The sequence below is a fragment of the Cryptomeria japonica genome, chromosome 2 (genome assembly GCF_030272615.1).
Source record: "Cryptomeria japonica chromosome 2, Sugi_1.0, whole genome shotgun sequence".
In the NCBI taxonomy this organism is placed as follows: Eukaryota; Viridiplantae; Streptophyta; class Pinopsida; order Cupressales; family Cupressaceae; genus Cryptomeria; species Cryptomeria japonica.
In genome coordinates, this window is record NC_081406.1 from 522,802,836 (window position 1) to 522,828,491 (window position 25,656).

Below are 25,656 nucleotides of genomic sequence, written 5' to 3' on the forward strand. Positions count from 1 at the left end.
TAGCATTTTAATGATTAAATTATACATTTTGTCTGGGCAAACTTTAACCAAATTTTGGAAGCGAGGTAACCGATTCCTGGACTTGAAGACGACCTAACCCTGCATGATGGAGTGATCTGAAGACCTAAATTTTGATATTTTGGCTCATATGGGCGAAATCGCTCCTGTTCCTCTGTCAGGGACCAGGGCGAAAATGATATTTGGTGCATCTTGGTTATTGATTTGTTTTAATTGTTTTGTGCAGGATCGCCAAGGGATGCAATTGGACGTAAATTGAAGATTTTGAAGACTCAAAAATGACCAGTTTTTTAAAGTTTAAAACCAAATCGCTCCTGTCCTTCACTGAAGGACCAAGGCGAAATGGTTTTCTTAGATCATTTTTGGCCTTGGTTGATCGAATTGAAGCATCAAGGGCGCAATGAAGGATGAAATGAGCATAAAGGAGTATCCAGACTTGGTCGTTGGCAATGAAAGATTGAACTTTGGGCCTAGCAAAACAAATTCGCTCCTGTCCCTCTCTCAGGGACCAGGGCGATTTTCCTCAAACACACCTTCTTGGGCATTTTTTGGATTTGGGCTCTTGTTCATAGCTTGCAAAATGATGGTATCTTCCCCAGCAAAGGAAATTTGAGATGAAAGTTGTAAAGATTTGACCTTGAAGACAAAAGGTGCTCCTGTCCCTCACTGAAGGACCGGAGCTTGATTTTCAAATTTGCACTGTCCTTGCAGGACCAAGACAATTTTATGATTGGAAGAGATCAAGGAGGGCATGTTTTGTCCATTGAATATAATTTGAGTAGTCGACAGGCAAGGAAATATACCAAGTTGCAAAAGGGCGCTCCTGTCCCTTGCTGAAGGTCTAAGGCGATTTTCTAAAAAGTGCAATTTTCTTACAAGGACGAAGTAGTTTTGTGATTGAAACGAATGAAAGAAGGTATTTTTAGCCCGTTGAAGATAGTTTGGAAGCCTAACAAAGGACGGATAAGCTTGGATTTGCAAAAGCGCTCCTGTCCCTCACTGAAGGATCGGAGCTTGAGTTCCTAAATTGCATTGTCCTCACAAGATTTAAGTGATTTCGCGATTTGAGGAGGACAAGGAAGGTATGTTTTGCTCATTGAATATAACTCGAATGGACCACAAAGGAGAAAATCAGCCTAAGTAACTAAAAGCGCTCCTGTCCCTCTCCAAGGGACCAGAGCAATTTTTAAAGGAAGCTCCTGTCCCTCTCCCAGGGACCAGAGCGATTTTCTCAAGAGACAAGTTTTTGGCCAAGGTAAAGCGCGTTTCAAATTTGACATGAATGAAGGAAGGCGTGATCAATCCTTTGAAGATAATTTCGGAAAGATAGCAAAACGTAAGTGAGCCAATAATGGCCAAGGCGCTCCTGTCCCTCACCCAGGGACCAGGGCGAAAAATGCATTATCAAGTCTTCCCTTCCAAATGTGGTCGGATCCAGGCCAAGGCACATGATGACGATGATATTTGGAATACTTCAAAGAAGAACGAAGTTGCAAAAAACCACAAAACTTGATGGAACTGGCTAAGGCGCTCCTTTCCCTCACCAAGGGACCAGAGCGAAATCTTCAAATTTGCCTGATTGCCTTACATTTTGGAGTGCTACTTTCGTTTGCAAGACTCAAGATGGATTAAGGAACAATGTTTTACGCCTTGAAGATAATTAGATATTGATATGATTAAGGATTTGTGCCATGGACTAAAGATCGCTCCTGTCCTTCACTGGAGGACCAGGGCGATTTCTATAGAATCAATCATTCCTTTCCAAAACCACGTCAAGGCGAGATTACGCAAAGTGAGAAATGTCTTTAGGAAGATAGTGAACAAGGAATTAACCTCAAGAATCGACAATTTTAAGCCAAAAAGCAAAAGATCGCTCCTGTCCTTCACTGAAGGACCAGGGCGAATATCCTTGGAAGAGCTCGTTTGGTATTGGAGAAACGAGCTAGGCATGCATAGAACAAACAAGGAAGATCATTGATTGCCCTGCAATATGAATTGGCAATTGGAAAAGACAAGGACCAAGGACAAAAGGTGGGATCGCTCCTGTCCCTCACCAAGGGACTAGGGCGAAAATGTTTTAACATACAATCCTTCCAAAGATGGAATAAATCAAACTCAAGATTCCAAGCGAAAAGGCCATTTTGGACGTCCAAGATAAGACTTTGAACGTGAAAAGCGAGAAATACAAGGCTAAAATGCATGGGCGCTCCTGTCCCTCACCCAGGGACCAGAGCGATGTTGTTGATGTCCCAAATGCCTCCCATGCTTAGGCGCCAATATTTTTCAAATTGCATTAAATGCTAAATCCGCTAAAACTTTGAAATATTTTTTAATTAAAATTGGCATTTAATAAGAACGCATGGGCATTTAATAATTGATTTAAGCCTTTTAAAAAATCGAAATTTTAATTGCAAAGGCATTTAAATTAATTATTATTAAATTAAATAAAAAGAGAGCGCTTGGGTATTATTTTAATATTTTTATAAAAGTCAGCCTCCTCTTTTATTTAATTTTTATTTATTTTTGCCTATTTTCCAAGTCGGCCTATGGGCAATTGCAATAGTAATCGCCTATATAAGAGAGGTATGTTGAAGCATTTTAATCCATCATTCAATCATTTATTTAAATGCGATTTGGAGAAGCAATAGAAGTGCGAATTTTGACCCAAGAAGAAGTGCGAATTTTGATCCAAGAAGGAGTGCGAACTTTGTTGGAGGTGAGAGGTGGAGCAAGTTTTCCTCAAAGCGTTGAAGACCCAAAGGGTGTTGAAGTTGATAAAGGAGGCGCATTTGCTAGAGGACTTCGATCTTCATTTTGCCTAGCGAATTTCTTAATTTTTGCATCGTTTTTTAGAGCTAGTTCTCAAAGAAAGGTATGGCAAGATCTCCCTTGTTCAAATTTTGAAATTTTGAATTTCCAATTGCATAGTCATATTTAGGAAATGATAATTCAAAGACTTATCATGAAGTTTCCTAAATTTAAAACTTAAATCCAGTCTATATTTCTACGTTCCAAGGTATATTGCTCATTATGAAATGTAGTGTAGGTGTCAAGATGGCGACCCCAAAGGCAGGAGCATCCACCAGTCGTCCAGCCCTCATGAAGGAAGATCAAAGGAATGAAGAAATGGAGACCAAGATCGTGTCAAAGTGGAGCAACATTGGAGATACCAATTTGGGAAACTTCAGTGTGAAGAAGTTTCGAGAGGTCCCCTGCATTGGAAAGCCATCACCTGTCGCAAGGAGAATAATTGAAAGTGGCATTATCAAGGCGGCCGGCTTCCCTCCAGCAATCCAGTGCCATGAGCTGATGATTGAGTGTGCCCGCCATTACGACCCACAGTCAAGATCGATCGTGTCCAAGGAAGGAAACACTTTGGTTTATCTTTCAGAGGAGGCTATCAGTGAAGCTCTTCATCTACCAGAACATAAAGATATGATTTACAAAAGCTTGGAAGGAGCTAGATCCATGTACGAAGATGATCCAAACACTTGCTTAAGCATCATCAACAAGAATTTGTTACTCAAAAGTCGTCCTCGCCTGAGCAAGATTCCCAACACACCACATAGGATCGACTTCGAGGAGGAGTACAGAGATTTGATAACCTTACTCAATCGAGTTAGAGGGGCTCCTCAAGCCTTCTATTTTGAGAAGTGGATGTTCTTCTTCATCCAGGTGATAGTTCAAGGAAAAGGAACAATTCATTGGGCTAGAATCATTAGCCATTGCTTGGACGTGTAGTTGAGAAGACTGAAGGCTACTAAATCCTTCCACATGAGCTCGTACATCATGTATGCCTTGATCAGGAGTTTTGAATATGCAGGACTACCTCACAGAGGAGTGATTGGAAGAGGACCTGGAGAGGTCAGAGTTTGTGATTCTTATGTTCATTTGCATCATCCACCAGGAAGCAACTACAAGTTAGTCAATGATACTTTCACGATGAACATCACCAGGACACTGCAAGGCGGGATTCACAATTGGATATCTCAAGAGGCACAAGAACTTGTAAAGAGGTATGGTGCTTGGTTTATCCAATTCCAGAAGTTTACATATATTAGAGTTCATGGGTGTCCTTCACCTCCATATATGTTGCCAAGATATCCGACAGACAGGATAGTACTACTTGAGGTGACTAGGCAGTTGGCAGCTTATGCGAAGGCATTCAGACACAGGCATGGGAATGGGATTCCTGTACCTATCATACTAGGGAATTCAGTTGAGGTATGTCCTAATGCTCCAGCTTTAGATGATGCGGAAAGAGAGTTGGCCTTATATTCATTTTCATTCTTTTCATTGAGGGAGAATTTTGATCCTTATGGGTATATAGAAGAGACAGCTGGTAGAAAATACAAGCATGAATGTCAGGTAGAGGACTTTTGGATGAATTTCTCAGATGATTTAGAAGTGAAAAGAAAGATGCATTCCAGATTGCCTTTGGATTTCATCAGAAAATGCAAAGTTTACAGAGTGGCCAATGAAGCTCAGGACAGTGGCAGGCACCTCCAGTCATCCTATGATAGAGAGGACAAGGCAGTAAAGATGGATTGGAATGAACCTGAGGTTGTGGACTTAAAAGCTTTGATGGCCCCAGTTCTGTCCTGTACTCGCAGATGGGTTGATGTGCAACATCAAAAGTTGAGAGAGCAGAATATATCAATGACTTTTACTTTGGAGGAAAGGTCGGCAGAAGGAGGAGCAAGCACAAGTGAAGGCCATCCTCATCCTAGAAGCACAAGCGAAGGCAATCCTCACCCCAGAAGCGTAAGTGAAGGCAATCCTCATCATAGAGGTGCGAAGAGGAAGGAAAGACCTGAGAAAAGAGAATCTTCCAAGAAGAAGCAAGAGGCCAATCGAGATCGCTCATCCGGCACATCTTCTCGACAAGAGAAGAGGACACTTGAAGTGGAGGAATCTATGGAATCAATGGTTCAGAATGATAAACATGAAGAAGGACAGGCATCTCAACGTTCATCAAGTCCATCTCCCCAGGTCAATGAACTACATGAAGACAAGAATGATGATGAAGCGACGTCTCCTCTCCGGAAAGAAGAGCCATCACCTAAAGAAATACAAGTTAGAGAGACAAGGTCCGCCATTCCAGATTGGTTGAAGGAGAGACTAACAAGGGTAATTGTGATTGAGGATGAAGATAATGTAATTGACTTAGAGAGCCTTGTTGGAAATTCTCAGGAAGTGACAGAGAGAAGGAAGGCTACCAAGATGTCCAAGATGATCATAGATGAGACAGGATCCAGGAAGTTGCAGATAGCTACACCGACAGTGGACAAATATGAAGGTGAAATCCTTCCAGAAGAGTATGATGTAGAAACATTTGAGCTTGGTCCACTCACAGCCGAGCAGACACTAGATGAGGCCACTGATTCATTTGAGGCACTTAAAGATAAACTTAAGGAAGAAATGGAAAAGAATAGAAAACTTGAGAGAGAGGTCGGTGCTTGGAGAGGCTACTTTAGTCACCTCAGTCAACCTTTGAGACGTCAGGATCCCGCAGTGTCTCCTATGCAAGCACTTCCCCTTGAAACAGTTGGTGAGGCAGAGAGAGTTAAGAGCTTGGTCCAGCTTATGAGCTCTTGGATTGACAAATCCCATGCAGTTGCCGTTGAGTTTGCAACAAGAATGATGCAGACCATCCATCGGGCTATCCAGGTCCTTGAGATCATCCACAACCTAATGATAACAGTAGCTGCCTTTGCTCATACTAAAGATGTTATCATTCCTGTTCTTCAAGTAATCAGGCAAACACCAAGGAAGATCTTAGCACAAGAAAAAATAATGGATGGAGGAGTTCATAATTTACTCTAGTGGTCTACTTTACTCCAGATGAAGGAAGTTCTTTTCGAGGACACCAACGCCAAATGCAATCAAGTGGAGGAGGTCATCCATCCAATCCAGGACAAGGTGTTTGGGGTGTTATGAACTATTCTTGGCAGAAGGATCGAAGTTGAGACAGATGTGGATCTTCAAGAGTTGGAAGAAAGGGTCAAGGTCATCTTTTGCAAAGATGAGAATGTTATTACAGATGAGCAAAGAGATCAAATGTTTGCTACTATGCTCCTGATTGAGAAAACCAATGAACTCGAGCTTGGATGGGACGTAGCTCTTCTCAAGGCCTTTGATCAGATTATTCACTTAGAGGAACGAATGAGGAATCTTCCCGAGATTCCTATTGCTGAGATTGAAGGAATCGTGTCCAGATTCATTGCATATGCTAAAAAGGAGCATTGGAAAGGGAATAAGGTTCTAGAAGAGAGGTTGTTATAGATGACATGGCACCTTAATTGTCATTGGTCTATGTTTCCTAGATTTTTGTGCCAAATTAAATATTTGGCTATGCATTTAATATTGTTCAATTAAAAGGGAACTTTTGTAATAAAACCCTAATTAGGGTTTAGGTGTCAGAATCTCAGCCGTTGATCTTCTTTTGATCTGGGCCGTTCATTGTAATTGAGGATGCTATATATACCCTCATTCATTTTCATTTTGTAATTAGAAATAGTGAGCAATAAGAAATAGTTAGAAGACTAGAGCTTTTGGAGAGAAGAAAGTTATTTTGTAGCAAGATTGAGTTTTGAAGAAAGAATTTCAAGGAATTGTTGTCTATTTTGGCTTTGAGATCAATAAAATATTGAAGATATGGTGTTTTATTGCATTTCTTGTGGCTATCTTCATGGTTGTTTGTTTTCTTGAATCATTCTCAGTCGAAGTAGTATTTAAGTTTGAAGGACTAAGTGTTGGGCTTGATTTTGGTGAGATTCACATTCCAAACCACTAGCTTCTTACTGATTGTAGGAACGCCTTGTGTGGTCAACTGGAGAGACTTGAATTACTTAAACCTTCAATCGTCTTTGAGCTTTGGATATGTGCCTTTGTGGTAGTGTCTATGATCCTTGATGAATTGAAAAATCATTTGTTACCTTAGAAGATCGCATCAATTTCAGTTGGGTTGTTATTTCATGGCAATATTGAAATTGGTAGAATCTTACCAAGTCTAGCCTACATTGGGTCATTCTTAGGATTAGATTAGAATTTATCCCTTGCAAACCCTACCTTTTGATCTTTTGAGAACTTATTAGTTTAGGGAAATCTTGTTCCTGCAGTTCGAAGGACGTAAGGCCCCCTTGATGAAACAACATTCACAACGACCACTGGTGCTTATCCACACGTAGAGACCCTACATAAAAGAACATTGGAGTCACCCTGATTGATCCTTTTTTGCGACATCTTCAGCAATCAGAGGCTTTATTCAAGAGAGGATAAGGTACCCTTGGGTATTTTATTCTGTGTATGATTGTGTACAAAATACACGTCAACATAACCCCAGGGTCCGAAATTCGGCCCTCTGGGCGATTTTGGCAACTTTTGCGAATTTTAAGTGAATTTCGGACCTCTGGCACTTTTTGCCAACTTTTGCAATTTTCAGACCTTTAGCCGATTTTGCCAATTTTTTAACCTTTTGAAATTTTAACCACAGGGTCCGAAATTTGGCCCTATAGGCGATTTTGGCAACTTTTGCGAATTTTAAGTGAATTTTGGACCTCTGGCACTTTTTGCCAACTTTTGCAATTTTCAGATCTTTAGCCGTTTTTGCCAATTTTTTAATCTTTTGAAATTTTAACCCTAGGGTCCGAAATTCGGCCCTCTGGGCGATTTTGGCAACTTTTGCAAATTTTTTGAACTTTTCGGACCTTAAGGAGTTTTTGTCAATTTTTTGCAATCTCCTCATATTGGCCCAAAAGTCCGAAATTTGCCCTTCCGGGGCATTTTGGCGATTTTTAACCTTTTCCTCAAGAAGTGCGAGCTTGGGCACTTGGGCGAGTTTGTCAACCTTGGCATTTTGCAAAGAAATTCGCTCCTCCTTTTTCTCCCGCTGGCGAAAATCGTCATTCGTTGAAATCTTGTAAACTCCGTAAAAACAAAACCCTATGTAATCTATCTCATCGCTGTATGCGAAAACTGGCGACTTTGGGTCCTTACGTGACTTCAGGACGCGCTGTCCTTTGCTTGGTGGGCTTCACCAACCTCTATTATCTTACGCCTATTCAAAGCAATTTCACAAGTTTGAACAATCTCTTGGAATTCGTGCCCAAGGGCTCGACTGACCTAATGGAATCACTGGCTTCTTTTGCTAACAATGCTGTCTCATGGATTGAACGCGGGCTCACTCGAAAGGACACGAGAGGCTCTGCGCGAAACTCAACAGGGCGAAGATGGAAAGGCTCAAAAAAGGGAAGGGGGACCCTGTCGGCGACAGGGAGCGTGTGCAACGCACAACACAACCATAACATTGCACCCCTTGAAATCCTCTGTCTCTAGGCCTTTCTTAGCCAGTAGACCTTCATCAATGAAATTGTGGTTTGCTCCATTGTCAATCAGAACAACTACTTCTTGTCCCTATAAAATCCTCCAGACTTTGAATGAGTGATATTTGGTTGTATCTGTTAAAGTAGCTATAGCTGCTCCACCTGAAGTTCCTCCACTAACTTGTTCCTTTAGACTAGCTCTATCCTCATCGTGTTCACTCCTTGAGTCCTTCCCTTTCTCTCCTTCACTATCTAAAATGACCTCAATATAGTTTTTCCGGCAAAAATTAAATAAATTTTCTTCTTACAACTTTTACATTCATTATAAATTTATATCTAATAAATAAATTTTCAGTCACAGAAAAATATGAATGACTGGGAAAATTAATATTTTTGCATCTATCACAATCTTCAAACTCATATCAACATGTACAAAGTAATGATTTATTACAAATTTATCATTGTATCTTCTTCATCACATTAAGCGATATAAATAAATTTTCAGTCACAGAAAAATATGAATGACTGGGAAAATTAATATTTTTGCATCTATCACAATCTTCAAACTCATATCAAGATGTACAAAGTAATGATTTATTACAAATTTATCATTTTATCTTCTTCATCACATTAAGCGATATAAATAAATTTTCAGTCACAGAAAAATATGAATGACTGGGAAAATTAATATTTTTGCATCTATCACAATCTTCAAACTCATATCAACATGTACAAAGTAATGATTTATTACAAATTTATCATTGTATCTTCTTCATCACATTAAGCTTCAAAGCACTCCCTTTTTACTTCAAATTCAAAATACACACCATAGTATATCATGTTTATGAGATTCTGTCTGTTGTATTCAGAAAATTTGTTTTTGAACACTATAAATGGAAAACCAAATTAAATGCAGGAGAATAGAATGCAACTGTTAATCTCAAAACCATCTTAAAGTATTTTCACATGCAACAGCAATTTATTCTATTCTTCCAGAACCAACATTGTGGACATAATAGAATGTAGAACAACATGAATATCATCAAAATGATTAATTATCAAATTATTCATTTTTTATAGTGCTAGCAAAGACATGTAACAATTTGCCTATTACTCTACTTGTAGGAGTCAAATTTCAACTTATTACTCAATGGCACAAACTATTCCAAAGTTGTACTATTTGTAGAGAACCAAATATTGCCGGCACCAGTAGCCATCACCCAGGCAGTGTAGAACTCTGGCTTTATTATAGATTTTTTTAGAAAAGAATATAAGAACCATGTTATGAAAAGGTAAAGGAGGGTCTTATTCTTGCCCAACAGAAGCATGGCACAAAATCCAGATGTTGTTTATGCTAAGAAAAATGATGTTGACTGGAACATTCCAAAGCATATGAGTTGATTAAGTTAAGGCCTGACAAATTGTTTAAGCTATGGTCGAAGAAGTTGTCGAAGGCAAGGTCCAATAAATTTTCAATGACAACTTTTAAAAATGTGTAACTTTAGACAAAGTCATTTTCATGTGTAGGAAACCTAGTTAGTGTCTTAGCTAGTTTTGGCATTTTCTTTGATGTATCCCAAGGTCTGCCAGTTATAGAAGGCAGGAACCAATAAATAACTAAAGGTTATATGGAATAAAGCAAAGTTGTGTTAGTTTGTTGGCGAAGCCTATTGTGGTAAATGTAGACATTATTAAATTTTGTTATCATAGGTCTTGATGCGGTTCACTGGCAAGGGTTGTCTCGGATTCTCAACCACCACACTCATTAGCCTTATTTTGTTTGTGTTTGTGGCATAATTGGCGAGAGAAGTAGCTCTCATTGTGCATTCTTACCACCCTAAATTAAACTTGGCTATATGATAACAGTAATAGAATTAGTTTTGTTTTCTTTCTTTTTTGTTCCTACTTTTATACAAGATCTTGTTGGCTGGTTTTCTTGCATATTGTAGAAAGGTAACCTATGTTAGAAACCATTGCAAATATTTATCATTAAACAGGCTTATGTTGAATTCCAGAACTACTCACTGTTCTATCTGAGACATACTTCTCTTCATTTGCTGACATCCATCAGCTGCAATTTCTTTTGGATATGGCTGGATTCCTCCAAGATACTTACCTGCTACCCTTCATTCATCAAGTGTAATACCCAATAAGATAGTTTGCCTTTTGAATAGGGTGTATACTCCTATTCAATTTATATTCCTGCTTGACTTTAATATTACCATCTCATCAGTTGCTCTTTCTTATAATCTATGGAATAAATTGTGACGTGATCAGTTCCATGAAATGTTCTTCATTTATTCACCATGAGCTTCTTGCTAATTTCAAATAATCATCAAAGCTCTATTTACCATGATAAGAATGCATAAACAGTTATATACAAGAAAAAACAATCTTTTCCTTCTCATTGGCCTATTCACACTGAAATATATCTCCAGTTGCTTCAAGCAACAGGTCAATTCATCCACTTGGTTATTGGTTTCTGTTGGGAACATTTTCTTAGAGCACCCATCAGTTTCTTTGGGATTTGATGGGATTAGCTACTTGCAATCCCATGAAGCAAGCCTCGTTGGGATCCACTTGAGTATGGCTTTGCTGAAGGTTGAGCTCCAGCTTTTGCTTTCCTCCTTGTTTTATATTTACTTTTCCCTTTTCTGATTTTGTCATCTACCAAGAAGATTATGTTTAATCATTGCAGATTGGATATTTACACTTCAAATTTCGAAGTTCATTATTTGTAGTGTTCAAGTAACATTTCATAATTACAAAACACATCTCTCCTTGTGTAAATACTCAACCTTACCCTTTGAAAATTGATCATATTTGGATCAATAACCAGCTCCAAGCCTTAACATTACAAAAGAAGAGACACCTAACTTCATCATATAAGTATATAACAAGGAGCACAAGAAGATGGTCAAAGTTCAAACTATTGTCCTGCTGAGGAAGTGTTTGCATTATCCTATGTGAACAACAATCACAAAATAGACTAAGATCAGGAACAAACCCCCCTTGAAGTTACTGATAATTTCTAATTTTCTAGTATAGAGGTGAAATAGGTTTGTCACCAAGATTGCTGAAAAGAGAATGTTTTTGATTCGTCCCAGGGGTAATTGTGTGGAATGACACCTAACAGCTCCAGGATAAGGGGATTTATGTAGCAGTATAACTGTATAATTTCATTAAATTTTTCAATCTAGGATTCTCCCTTGGTTCCCAGACACATCTAGAGGCTCACTGGTGTGGGCTTCTATCCTTCTCACAAAAGACCTCTTGTATCAAATTTTGTATGGACAAGTTGGAAAAATTTGCAGATAATTCTTCACATTCAAATCTCTGGGATGAGTCTCATAATGGATGACTGTGGTAAGGGTATTGCCTCTCTACACAACTTTGTTTTGGACTCCATCAATATGGACTCTGGAAATACAAATATGTCTCCTATGTGGGCCCCATCCCAGTTTTGTCATGGGTCTCAAGGCTCATATGGCAGGTCACTCCTCCAAAGATGCCAGTTGGCCACATTGTGCTTCAAGTAACTTCTGAAAATGAATATGAGGGAGCTGACCATTCAAATATGGCTCCATACAATTTGTAGGGCAAATAATAACTGTTCAAGAAATCCAGAAGCTAAGAGAAGGTTCTTCAACTTGTGGTTTAGTGTTCTCTCTGAACAGTTTTGTGGTACTACAAGTGTTCTTTATGGTTGTGTTGTGACCTATTTCACACATCGCCCCATTGCAAATGGGGACCCCTGGTTGTTTTCTTTTTAGGGTATTGTCTTAGCTTTGGAATTTCACAAGTCTTTATTTTTGAGAGTTTAGAGTTAGAGTTTCCAAGAGTCATCCCAAGTCAAATGGAGAAATCATGCTCAAAATTGTGTCTGGACGTCACGAAAGTGCTTAGAAGGTCCGAAGGACGAAATTGGCAATTGCTTAGGGTCAATTCTGACACCTTACTATTTTTTAGGGATTCTGCTTTTTTTCTTTTTTTCTTTTATTTTTTATTTTTGGCACTTTGGGACCAATCTGGGAAGCATCTTTTTTGGCCTGCTTTTTGCATTTTTCATCTTTTTTGAAAATTTGACCTAGGATTGGGTCCCTCAGGTCATGGCAACAACATTCATGTCTTCGGAATAAAAAATTTGTCTCCAAGTGTAAAAAGAAGGGTGAAATCTCTAGATGAGGGTTTTGTTCCTGATGTTCCAGATAAACATGAATGGTTGAGCAAGAAAATCTACTAAGTGTCTACGCCAAAGACAAGTTCAAATGAAGATAATGCAATGGAAGAAGTTTAAGGTGTCTAGCCAATGCCAAAGTACTCCATGAGCACGATGTCTAAGGCAAGGTAAAGTCCGCCATGGAGTGGCAAGATAACCTCAGAGTCTGCCTTGCACATGGCAAGACATTCACCAAGTCCGCCTTGCCCTTTGGCATGTTTATCATGAAGTCAACACAGCCAATAAGTAAGAATGGCATGCCAACTCGCCCAAAGGGAAGATTAAGTTTCCATTTTGGAAGAAATAAAATAAGTCCAAGTTCGACGAATCCAAAAAAAACATGAATTTGCTAAAATCATTGAACTTTTCAACTCTATATTAAGTTTAACTTGTCACTTTCAATTCATTCTCTCCAAAGTTTGATTGTGAAAAGGTTTTGGCTCTCTCAAGGTTGCGAAAGCTGGATTTTTGGAGGAGAATTCTTGAAGATAAAGTAAATTTTCGAAGTGGAGGACAAAGAATAAAGTAAAAATTTTGAATTGAAGGACATAATTTCCAGACAATAAAGTGATTTTATTGAGTTGAAGACAAAATTTTCAGAATTGAAGGCAGATTTTCACCAAAATCAGTCAAAAGTATATTCAAGAAGTTCAAAAATCCATATTTTGACTGATTTCTTTCATTCTTCTTCTGTCTTGATCATTTATTTCGTGAAATGTGCTAAGTATTTAGCCAAATTCATCCATTTTCAGTCTGATTTTTCGCAGAAATTTAGCTTTCTGACAAGCTGAAAGTGAAATTTTCAAGCAAAATGTCCAAAAATCAGAGATGAAACTTTAAATTTTCTGGAAAAGTAATATTGATTTTTTCATATTTATTGCAGGTTGATGACAACTAAAGGAGCACCTTCGAGGAAAGCCCAGATGAAGTTCGGTGGCAATGGAGTGCAGCTTGAGTCAAAAATTAATTCGAAATGGAAAAACATTATAGACACCAACCTCGGGCACGTGGACTTTAAGGATTTCAGGAGGAAAATGTATGGGCAAGATGGATTTTTGCCAACACCTATTGCTCGCCAGATGATGAGAAACGACATTGTCTAGGCAGCTGGATTTCCACTAGCTATGGAATGTGTCGAGCTTATGGTTGAATGTGCCATACACTACAACGCTCGAGAGAGAGAAATCGTTGCACCAGATGGAAGAGTATTGGCTCATCATGGAGAGTTAGCCATCTAGGAAGCATTTGGGATACCAAATTACGATCGAACTTCCCATAAAACTAAAGAAGAAACCAGGAGACTCTATGAAGACTAGCTTGAAATCTGTGCAACAAATGTCAATAAGTCATGGCTAGAGAAGCCAAGGCCCAGCCTCAAGAAAGTGCCGAAGAAATTGCTTCGTACTGATGTCAAGGAGGAATATGGTGATATTATTTTACTGCTGAATAGAGTAATGGGCAGCCCTTAGGGTGCACCATTTGAAACATGATGTATTATTTTATCAACGAGATCACCTTTGGAGTCAAAATGTTCAATTGGTCTAGGATAATCAGCGACAATCTGAATGAGCAACTGAAGAATTTGGAAAGGATGAAGTCCTTTTACATGAGTTCCTACATTGTCTATCTACTGGCAAGAAATTATAGATACACCGGATTGATTTGCAAAGGCATAGTAGCCAATGGTGAAAATGAATTTAAGTCTAATGATTGCTATCCTCAGCTGTAGCTCACCGAGAAGGCGCACTTCAAGCAGGTAAATGATGCATTCTTGATGTATATCACCAGAACATTGCAAGGAGGAACCCAAGAGCCTGATAAGCAAGTATGGATCCTAGTTTATCCAGTTTCCAAGATTCACATACATAAGAGTTCAAGGATTTATCGGATGTCCTTATCGACTTCCAATCTATCCCACTAATAGAATGATCTTGTTAGAAGTTCTAAGGCAATTAGAAACGTATCAAGGCTTTCAGAGAACAAAGTAGAAGGCTGCTATTTCCTTTCCCTTTTTCATTGGGAATATGTTGGAATCTTACCCAACAACACAGGCAGCTGAGAGTGTTAGATTGGAAATGCAGTGGTATTCATTCACCTTTTATTGATCCAAAGTTGATTTCGATCCTCATAACCACATTGGATCAGTGAATGGAGAAAAATACAGACATAGGGTTGATTTGGGATTTTTTGGCGAATGTTGTAGACGAACATGACATCAAGAGAAGACTATGGTCTAGATTGCCAGTAAGCTTAATTAGAAGAACTGAGCTCTTTCGTGTCCCGGATCAGTCGAAGGATGATGGAGAATACACTCAGTCGCGCTTTGATGAAAATTGGCCTTTTTCTCCTGAGGGATGGTCTGAACTAGAACTAGCAGATCTAACCACCTTGATGTGGCCAGTTGTCAAGTATTCGCAATGGTGGGTTGACCGGCAAGTCCAAGTACTGTAGCGAAGAGGTGTGACTCTCAACTTAGTGGGCGCCATTGAATCATAGTCTTCAAATGAAGGGGCATCTCAAAGTGCCAGGTCAATTGAAAGCATCAATTCAAGAAAAAGGAAGGAAACAGTTGATGACCCTTGAAGGTCAAAGGGGGAGGAAGTCATGAATGAGAAACCAGCTCAAAAGAAGCAGAGATCAGAGCCATCCTATTCTGCTACGTCTAGGAATTTGAACAACCAAATGATTATTGAGGATCAGCCACTTCATGAAATAAAAATTCCTTCTCCAATCCATGAGGGAAATGTGATGTCAGTCTAGCAGGAAGATGAAGAACCTCCATCTCCTACAGGCACAACGATATTGGAATCAGATAATGAAATGGATATTTTGGGCGATGAATTTCAGGAGGGAATGATTTCCGCTCTTCGAGGAGGTCAGGATACTCCATGTGAAGAGAGTAATCAAGAAGAGGAAGGCATTGAACAACCTACAATTCCTAATTGGTTGAAGGAAAGGTTGAAGATAAAGGTACCTATGGAAGTAGTCTAGGAAGATGATGGCACGATCGATTTCTTGGCCATATTAGAAAAGGTTGCTATAAAAAAGCCTGCCAGGAAGTTTTCCACAATCCAGAGAGATGAGACAGGATGTCGTATAGTTCAGATTGCTATACCAAAAGTGGACAAGTCAAAAGAAGATATTACTCATCAAGAGTGTGAAATTACCACTTTCGACTTGGGACCAACTACCAAGGGTCAAGAGGTGGAAGACTTAGAGTCTTAGACAATTCAGTCGCTTCCATGAAGGCAAAAACTGGACAAAGAGGTAGGAAAGCAGAGAGAATACAAAAGGGAAATTGAGCGCCTGAAGGAATACATTCAACACTTGACCAAGCCACTTAACCAAGGTGATGCAGCAGCTCCACTTTTTAATCCCTCGCAAGAAGCAATTGAAAATTTTGAAGAAAAAGAGACAGCAAGAGAGACTAAAGAATGGATGGCAAGCAAAAGAGAAGAAGCAGCCACATTTGTGGACAAATTGATGTTGACATATGGACAAACTTCCTCTTTGCTCTCCAAAATTGCGAGCATGGCAGAAGAATGGGCTGACCTTCATGATGGTTAGGACAGAATTATCCCGTGCCTTAGAGTGTTGAAAGGGATTCCTAAACAGGAATTGATTGATGGAAAAATAATTGCAGCAGGAGCTGCATATGATTTAACACATGACATTGGGCATTGGTTGCAGGAAACGAAGTCCTAGAGAGGGTGAAGGCTGATAGTATTAAGGCCGAAGAGCAATTTTCCTCGTAATTGCTGATTTACTTGAAACAGAGGCCATCCAAGAAAATTGTAAAGTCCCCTAGTAGGTTTAGGCCTGTTTTAATCATAATTAATCCTTCTCAACATACTTATGACTTAAACTACATTGATTAGGAGACAAAACCATCTTAACCGGAATTCAATCAGTGATAACATAATCTTCTTCTTGATATTGAATTGATAATTCAATCAGATTCATAATCTCACATTTACTTGTTCATTCAAATTACTGTTTCTATATATATATATATATAAATAACACTATAAGTTTTACTGTAGAGTAGTTATTTATAAAATATTATTTGACTGAACAACCCTTATATATATATATATATAAATACATAAAACAGATTATATTCCCTATAATATAAATTACTAACACTGCCCACATTCTAAACACCAATCATTGTTCCACCTAGTAGCTGTAGTGGCAGACAGATCTGACGTACATCAGATCTGGTCTGCCACAGTATGTGAAATTAAGTATGAATGCCTTTATATTTGTATTACTATTATACATATTGTAGTTTATGTTAATATTATTAATATTAAATTCTGCATACAAACATTATCGGGCTACATATATTAATCATTCATATTAGGCACATCACTACCCCAAGAACAAATATGTTATTGCCTGTAACTTAATAACAGTTCTGAACTGATCTGATTCGTGGTAGTCCCAAATAGAATGATTACTTTAAATCAGAGATTATATTGGTATGAAGTTAATACGGTGAAATAGATATTACCTGCAATTGTTATGATGCTGGTTCCTTGTTTAATACTCACAGAATATGTCCAATGGCTGTCTGGTATAAGCCGATTCAATGAGAATTGCTGATGAGATAGCTTGATGCTTAAGAATTTGCTTCCTTCTATTCAGATCGTACTTAATGCCCCTCTTTCTCCTCTATTCAATCTTTATTTGATCTTCAAATCTCTAAGAGTCATATCCTTTTGGATGAACACTTCATTAAGAGACATGTCTTTTAACTATCAATTGTTGTTTTTTTATTATAATTTTACTAAAATCAAATCATAATCCTCACGAATTGATGGCTTTAATCAATAATTATGTGCTTTGTATCTAAACACACTCTTCTCATGAATCACACCCTTTGGTATCAATTATTCTCCTTGATCACTGGCTTAGTTTGTGTGAAACTAATTACTGTGATAATGTAAGCGCTGCTTATGTGTGAGTCGATTAGAATATTAAATAATCATATTCTTTAGTGAATCGCACTTTGATCTTTTCTGATATTAATCAATGCTTTGACTTCTTTTAAAACAAAGTGAATTGTCTTTGAATAATTATTGTCTATTCAATTAATTGCTATTCCCCATAAATTAATCGCTGCTAAAATTTATCATTGCTCGATTATAATAATGTCTCCTTTATCGCTGTTCCAGCATTTCCTTTTGAACTTGATGACTCCCCCTTCCCTTATTGATCGATGTCTTGTGAAGACTTTGTAATTGCTTGCCTCTTTTGACTAAGTCAAATCTGACTTGTTTAATTAACATTGCTGATTTGTCTTAAGTGGTCACACTCCTTAATGAATGTTTGTTCTTCCACTTGCCTTTCATTTGTCTTTCTTTATTAATATTAAGAATATGTAAATTATGTTTATAATTTATAATATATGAATGATGTTTATAATATAATATTAATTTATTTTTATTTGAATATTTCGAAAATATTATTAGTAATAAATATTAATTTAATAATAATATTTAATAAATAAATAAATTTCAAATAATCGTCGTTGGTAATTATTATATTATTTAATAATAATAATCGTTTTATTTAGGATATATATAAGGATCAAGGAGGGGACATGACAAAAATGATATGCGACCGAAAAATCTCAAACTCAGAATTCAGGAAATTTTCTTCGCCATCGCTGGACCAATCCTAAAGCAAAATTTGACCAAGGCATTGGATTTGTTGTCCATCCGGGATGCCTTCCAGACGTAGGAGATGGAATGGGAGATTGCATTTGCCACTTGTGTAGACGACTTGGACGGATGGGAATATAGGATCAATATGCTGCCACATGTCACCATGGACGAGGCCGGTCTGATCATGTCCAGGTTTATTGAACAAACTGCCACTCGCGAGGATAAGGATGTGTCTTCGTAGGAGATAGCTCTTCACGCCACTTGTCTAACATGCATTTGTCCTTGGTGTTATTTTGGGAAACTCTATCTAGGGTTGTTGTGTCTTAATCTCAGCCATTGATCTTAGATCGATCTCGGCCTTTCATTTGTTTTCAAAAACTTTATATAAACTCTCATTCTCTCATTTTTTTGTGTGGAGAGATTTATGAAATTGTTGCTTAGAGCTATTTTGATAATATAAGTTCATTCACAGTTTGCTTTGAAACCTTATTGTTAGCACATGGTTGCATGGTTCCATATTTTCTTCAACATAGAATAGTTTTGTTTAGAGTAAATTTGATTTCAAAGTTGTTAAATGAATGAAGGATTTGATAGTGCAGATTGGTGAAATTTTTTCTCATACTTTCTTTGAATAGATGATTTTTATTCAATGTGTAAAGTTAGCCTGAGCTTATATCGTGGGTGCTTAACTTCTACTTTGGATGAATATTGTTCGTTGGATGGTATCATTCGTAGTCTGAAAATCTCAAGCACAACCTTAAAAGATTGCACTTACTTTGTCTAGTTGTCCTTTGTGTGGCGAAGCATAGTATTGTTGATACGTTTCACCTAATCTTTACCGTCTCCCAAGTTCTTAGGAGTAGTATAGAACTTCTAAACCCTTATCCTTTTGTCCTTTTTTTTGAAATCCGAAAATTGAAAATCCAAAAAAAAGCGAGCATTTATGGTTATCTAAGTCCTAGCTTGTGAATGATATCAGTTGAGCGTAAGTCCCCCTTGTATTTCAGCATACATAACCAAGGAAGCTATCCAACATAAAGTCGCCCGTTCGCACATATAAACCTTGGAGTCGCTGTGTGGTCTTTCTTTGCAATCTTGGCACACGTAGTGATTTTGTTCAAGAGAGGGTAGAGTGTCCTTGACATTTTATTCTAAGTGTTCGGTGAATGATAAAACGCACACCAACAGGTTGCTTTCTATATTCCCAAATGAATGGCCAGTGACTTGCTTAACTGAACTATTTTTTTCACAGTTTGATGCGCTAGTTTATGAAAAAAAGAATGTCATTTTACTGCATATGATGTGTGTTTGTCAGTAGTGGCAACATTAGCATATTGCAGGTTGCTTTAGTGTAGTTTTCGATAGCAGTGTCTGACCTCTAACTGGTTCCCTCATTCATCTGTGCTTTGTAACACTCTCAATATTTAAATATATTTTTGTTTTTTTCTTATTGGAAGAATTAGTATTTCATGAAGTTTAACAGTGCTAGGTGATGTGTTTAGGTCTATTCAGTGATCATAAAAGAAATCTGGAATGGATTATTAATCTCTCAACTGCCTTGTCTTATCTCTTAAAGCTTTTCTACACCAAATTTATTCCTTCATTTTCTTTTTTATTGCTTGCTTCTTCCTAATTTACATTAGAATGATTCATTATTTTGGGAACTTGTCATACATACTACTTGCATATCTCTAGTTTACATAGAATGAACCATTATTTTGAAAATTTGTTATACATAATACTTGCATCCTCCCTATTTTCATAGAATGATTCATTATTTTGGAATTTTGTTATGCGTACTGCTTCATTGCCTCTTCAAATAGTGATTGAAATTGAAAGTTCAGATGTGTCAATTCTGTGACGCATGTGCAGGGCAAATGATGCTGATGACTTCATCATTAAACATCGGCAAGCTTTGGAATGCAAGCATGTTTCTCAACATTTGCATGAATGGATAGACTTGATTTTTGGGTTCAAGCAGCGTGGAATGGTAAGAAATGGAAAATCGGGGTCAGTAGAATCCATTAATTTTTTCATGATAATGAGGATAAGTGTCATCATGGACATCATCTGAAAACATTCTATTTTGCTGTAGGCTGCTTTAGCGGCAGATAATTTATTTCACCACTTATCCTATGAGGGCACAGTGGATTTGGAAAAGATAGATGATCCCGTTGAACGTGCTGGGCTTGAAGTTCAGGTGCTTTGGCTTAACTTGATTGCAACAGATTTGAACTTTTCAGAGTAGCTTCCATAATGGAAAAATATATAGTGAGATATACTACAATTTTCAAAGTAATCACTTGGAGATCCCAAACTGCTTACTGTGGTATTTCTTAACAAGCTTTATGCCTTAATAGGCGATAGAGAATGGTTTTTGTACAGATTATTTACTTCTTGTGAACTGTATGTATATATTTGTCCGAACATTGTTGGAAAGATTACATACATAGCTAACATGCTCTTAATATCAATTTATTAGGTATGCATTAGCTTCTGAGTAATAACATCTGTACGTTCATTAAAAATCTTTGAGGATCACTCTTTGCGCATCTAGACAGATCCCTTTTAAAACTGTCAATAGCAGAAAATTTTCCTTTTCCGAACTTATAAAAAATCTAGGAAGAAAGATATCGGGACCACATAAAGACTAAAATTCACTATCTGCAGTGTTTGCTGTTTCTATCAAAAGGAATGATTAATAAATGTACAGAACAATTGTGTTTACAATTGCTGCTTCTATCTTCTGGGTCCTGTCGATGATCATTCAACATTAACATTTGTTTCCATTTTCTGCTGTAATTTTTTGCTTGTGACAATGGTTTTTATTACATTTCTTAAGGTTCTTTTAGAAGCTTTTATTGTTCCCTCTTGATGCCAAAGTGCAGGTATATCTAAACTGGTGCTTCCATTTTTTTGATAATTTGCCTCATGGTTTAGATTTCGTTTAATTCCTATTTCACACGAAAACTAACAATGATGAAGAAAACTACAAAATAATAGTAGTTCTTTCCCTTCCATCAATTTCCAGTATCATTTCTTAGATTCGGAATAAATATTTTAGTCCTCATTATACTAAGGTGCTTCTCTTGACTGCAGATTCATGAATTTGGGCAAGTGCCACAACAGCTTTTTCTGGAACCTCATCCCACACGATTTAAATCCGAGACGGAAGTTGGAGATACTTCATTGTTACCAATGCAAATTGATTTGAGAGCACTGATATATAAATTAATGAGAATAGTTTCATCCATTGAAACTGAAAGTGCTTTAAATGAGACAAGAGGGGCAACAAGCCTGCTTGCTGAACCCAAAAATATATTAGGTACAAAGGATGTCTCGTCTACATACCCTTTTGTTTATAACCAGGAGAAGAGTTTCAGAATCAAGAGTCTTCAAGAGCCTGTTGATGAAAATATTGATATCAACTTGAATGCACAAAACGGAGTCACCACTGCTATCAATGATGGCTGTGGTCCTGTGTTGGTAAGAAATTCATCTCTGCATAATTGCAATCAAACACAAATTCAGGGTGTAGATAGTGGGAAGATGGAGAATCAGAAAAGTATAAGGCCTGATGAAACTACGTTTATAAGCTCCACCAGGGGAAACAGTGCAAGAGGGCATATTGATACCAGACTAAACAACACAAATGAGTCAAAGGACACTGGACAATGTGATTGTTCTTGGTATTCTATGTTAAGAAAGAATTTTTCAGAGCCACAATCTTTAAAGATGCATAGAGGAGCTGTTTGTGCGATTGCCCTTTCAGAGGAGAATGCATCAGAATGCCTTAGTTTGTTTTCTGTTGGGAGAGATGGCTTTGTCAAGGTAATCCTGATATGCATATGTGGTTTATTTTATTTACATCATAAAATTTGTTTCTACAACCAAATACTTGAACAGGATAGGGCTATAGATAAAACAGCTTGTCTTGGTGGTAAATGAAACTATTTTCTGTGTGCCACATTGTAGTCTTTTCAACTTTTAATTAACATGAAAAGACCAAACAACATTATTTGACAGATTTGTTTTGTGCTTATTTTTCCTTTTTGATTCTTTTCCTGAACATTTCCTTTTCCTGAACATTTTCTTTTCCATCGCTTGTATTTCCAAGATGATTAAGGTGCAATATTCTATGAGGATGATATAATGCCTTGAGTGACATGTTATGTGGTTTGCACTCTTAAGATTTTACTTAGGCAGCAATTTACCAGTGTTCTACAAAATGCTATACTGTTTTGGATTCAACTATATTCAATTGTATCAAAGAATTTGTGCACAATTTTTTGAATCTTACAATGGGCTTTCAATATTTTACAATATTGAGTCTTTACTTTAAAACGGCAGCACTACAAAAGAACAATTTTTGTAGATTTATAAACATAATGTAGAAGAATAGAGAGAACAAGAGATTTATTGCATAAGATATTTTAGGCCGAAAGAAGATTTCATTGGAGGAGCTGTTGCCAAAAAATTCTAAAGAAGTCAAATCAAGTTTCCAAGAAAAGCAACCCACATTCCAGAAAGGCTGACTCAACATCTTATGCTGTATATTGAAATTCTAAAATATGACCATAAAATCCCTGGTTGAACCATTGTACAAAAAGACTCAGATTGTCTTTTTTTTCCCTAGAGAGAGGCAACTCGATCATCACATAAATTTCTAGATGGGTGAGCATCCTTATTAAGACACACAAAAAGAATCACAACATTTCTTCAGATTTTTGATATCAATGTCTTATGTCATAGCAAAATATGGAATTCAATTCACCAATCTTCAATTTTCAGGATTTAGCACTCTTCAAATCAAAGCATTCCATCCTATATCCCTTAGATATCTTTATGGACTGAAGCCCTTCATAGCCAACCTTTTTCCTGCCAAATTAAATATAGATCCTAGCTGCCCACAAGGATAGAGAAAAGGATTTATGGATCATCTACCTGAATACCATGTAGATTAGTGACATTGAAAAATACTAGGGCAATTGTCCTGAAATACTTTCCATGCATACTGAATTCTTTTATGAACTGCAGATTATGGTATTCTAAAAGAGCAGGCTCCCTTGAGGATTCAAAAGAAATTACAGGAAAATTTAGTAGCAACAATGCAAGAAACCGTTTGACTGTGATACCTACCTATTCCCTTTGAAGGAGCCTTACTACGGTGTATTCCAATCATCCTTTTGTTGCAAGAATAATCATTTGTGTCTTAAAGCAAGTTACATTAAAGCCTCCTTTTGCCTTCCGAGAAATACCAATACTCTGAGCTTCTCTTACTTTCACCATAAAAAAATTCTAATTTTTCTCATATTATTATGTTTTCTGTGGAAGGAAAGAAAGAAGATTAATATATGTCCACTCTCAAGCATTAACTACTATGAATTTCTCATATACGGGGAAGTCTTTATTTTTATAGCTTATTATGTTGCTACTAAATGTTTCCAACATCAACATTTATCGACCAGGAATATAGGAAAATAGCAAAGGGGATGTACAAATACCAAATAATCTATTCTGTCAACAGTTTTTCATTCCCAATTGATCTACTCTATAAATGCATCCCTACCAATGAGAATGGATATGGTTCTATACTTAGTGACAAATGCTCTAAAATCTCTTGCACAAAATCTCTGAAATAAATCCTTTGTAGGCTCAAGTGTTAAACATAAAATTATCCACTCCATATTCATTTAATAGTATGATGTATCCATGCAATGTCCAATAAACTAGAAAAATCCAGTAACTATGATAATTTTCTGGCATTCATAATCATATCATAGTAGAAGATTGTTGGTGTTGGAAATAAGCCACACCCGGACTGACGATGGACTGGTCCAAGAGGGGCCAGTAGCTCAGTGGTAGAGCACTCCAGCAGCATATGGAAGGTTCTAGGTTCGAGTCCTAGCTGGTCCATGTCTCAACATGGTATCAGAGCCAGGTCCAGGCTAGGAGCCCCAAGCACACGAGAGGTGTGGCTTAAGGGGGGGGTGTTGGTGTTGGAAATAAGCCACACCCGGACTGACGATGGACTGGTCCAAGAGGGGCCAGTAGCTCAGTGGTAGAGCACTCCAGCAGCGTATGGAAGGTCCTAGGTTCGAGTCCTAGCTGGTCCATGTCTCAACAAAGATAACAACAAATAAATTGGATTGTATCAATTTAAAACTTCAATGTGCAGGCTTGACTCTCATTAGGTATGATAATAAGCTCAATGGTGGTAACTTGGATCGATTCAATACAGTACATAAATATAGAAAATAGAAGATAGGTTTGATAGCTGGCCATGACTGTCAAGATGTCAACCTTCTCATTAAAAAAAATTAAAGAACTTAATCTTAGTGCATCACACTATCAGCATTCCTTAAATGTCTCTGTATTGTCATAATACAAACATTGATTAAAATTATGCTTTTGTTACACCTATCATCCCCTCGACATTGTTTGGTATCCTTGATGACTGTGTAGTGGAAGTCCTCAGAGTGCATGATGAAGCAGATTCAAGTGGCAATTAAGATGCAGCAGTTGAATGTAGTGGATTGGACTTAATTGAAGCTTAAGCCATGTTGGAAAGCTTCTCTATAATTGTTGATGATTTTTTGCTCTCATAGAAAGTTTCTTGGGTTTGTTAGTGGCCTTAATTGTTTCTCTAGTGGCATCTTTGTTATTATTTCCAGCCTTTGCATGTATCTGCTTCACTTATTTTTGAAACTCCATCCCTTTCCCCTTCAATCTTGCAACTTATATTTCAAGTGTCATAGCCTTTGAATGCCAATTGTTTGATGGTGCTTCATGTTACTTCTTATGGACTGATGATTTTCTGGCTTCGATTATATTCTTGCATTTAATTGTTTAGAGTTTAGACGTTTTTCTAGTTTTGCACATATTTTATTCAAATTATTTTCCATCTCTTTATCTTGGCCTTCCATTTCTTTCCAATCTATGGGTATTCTCTAGATGACATCTTAGACTCCCCTGTAGACTTTCTTCAACTTGAGTAATCTGATTGATGTTTCTTATGCTTGTTGACAGGAAAACCTTGACCTGAGTCTAAGGTTTAATATTCTGCTATATGTAGTGAACCTTGATGTGATGCAAAAAAAGAGTGAGCACTTGAAGTATAAACCAAATTATAATTACATTCATGCATATATCATATATTCATATACTTTAATATGTTAGACGTCTTACAATTTATTTATCATGCTTAATATATATATATATTCACTCTTCTTGAATGTCACATATATTTATGTTGTCCTCAATTTTTGATTTCAAAAATTGGACTATCACATGGAAATTTTTTTATTAAAAAATGAAAAATTTTACTCTATGGCATGCTTCCCGAGGCATAAATTCGCCCCATCCTTGGACTGGATCGATCGTTGATCCAACCCCAAGCTACGTTTCGAATTTCGTCGCGTTT

The 25,656-nt window shown here is 37.3% G+C and overlaps 1 protein-coding gene across 1 annotated transcript in view; it reads left to right on the forward strand.

The window, feature by feature from the left end:
• The window catches only part of LOC131035250 (uncharacterized), a 367,961-nt gene that overhangs the window by 196,651 nt on the left and 145,654 nt on the right, over positions 1 to 25,656 (forward strand). The window contains exons 13-15 of the mRNA XM_057966917.2: positions 20,106 to 20,223; positions 20,329 to 20,433; positions 21,333 to 22,064. Of these exons, the coding sequence (XP_057822900.2) occupies positions 20,106 to 20,223; positions 20,329 to 20,433; positions 21,333 to 22,064 (955 nt within the window). The remainder of the gene's footprint in view (positions 1 to 20,105; positions 20,224 to 20,328; positions 20,434 to 21,332; positions 22,065 to 25,656) is intronic.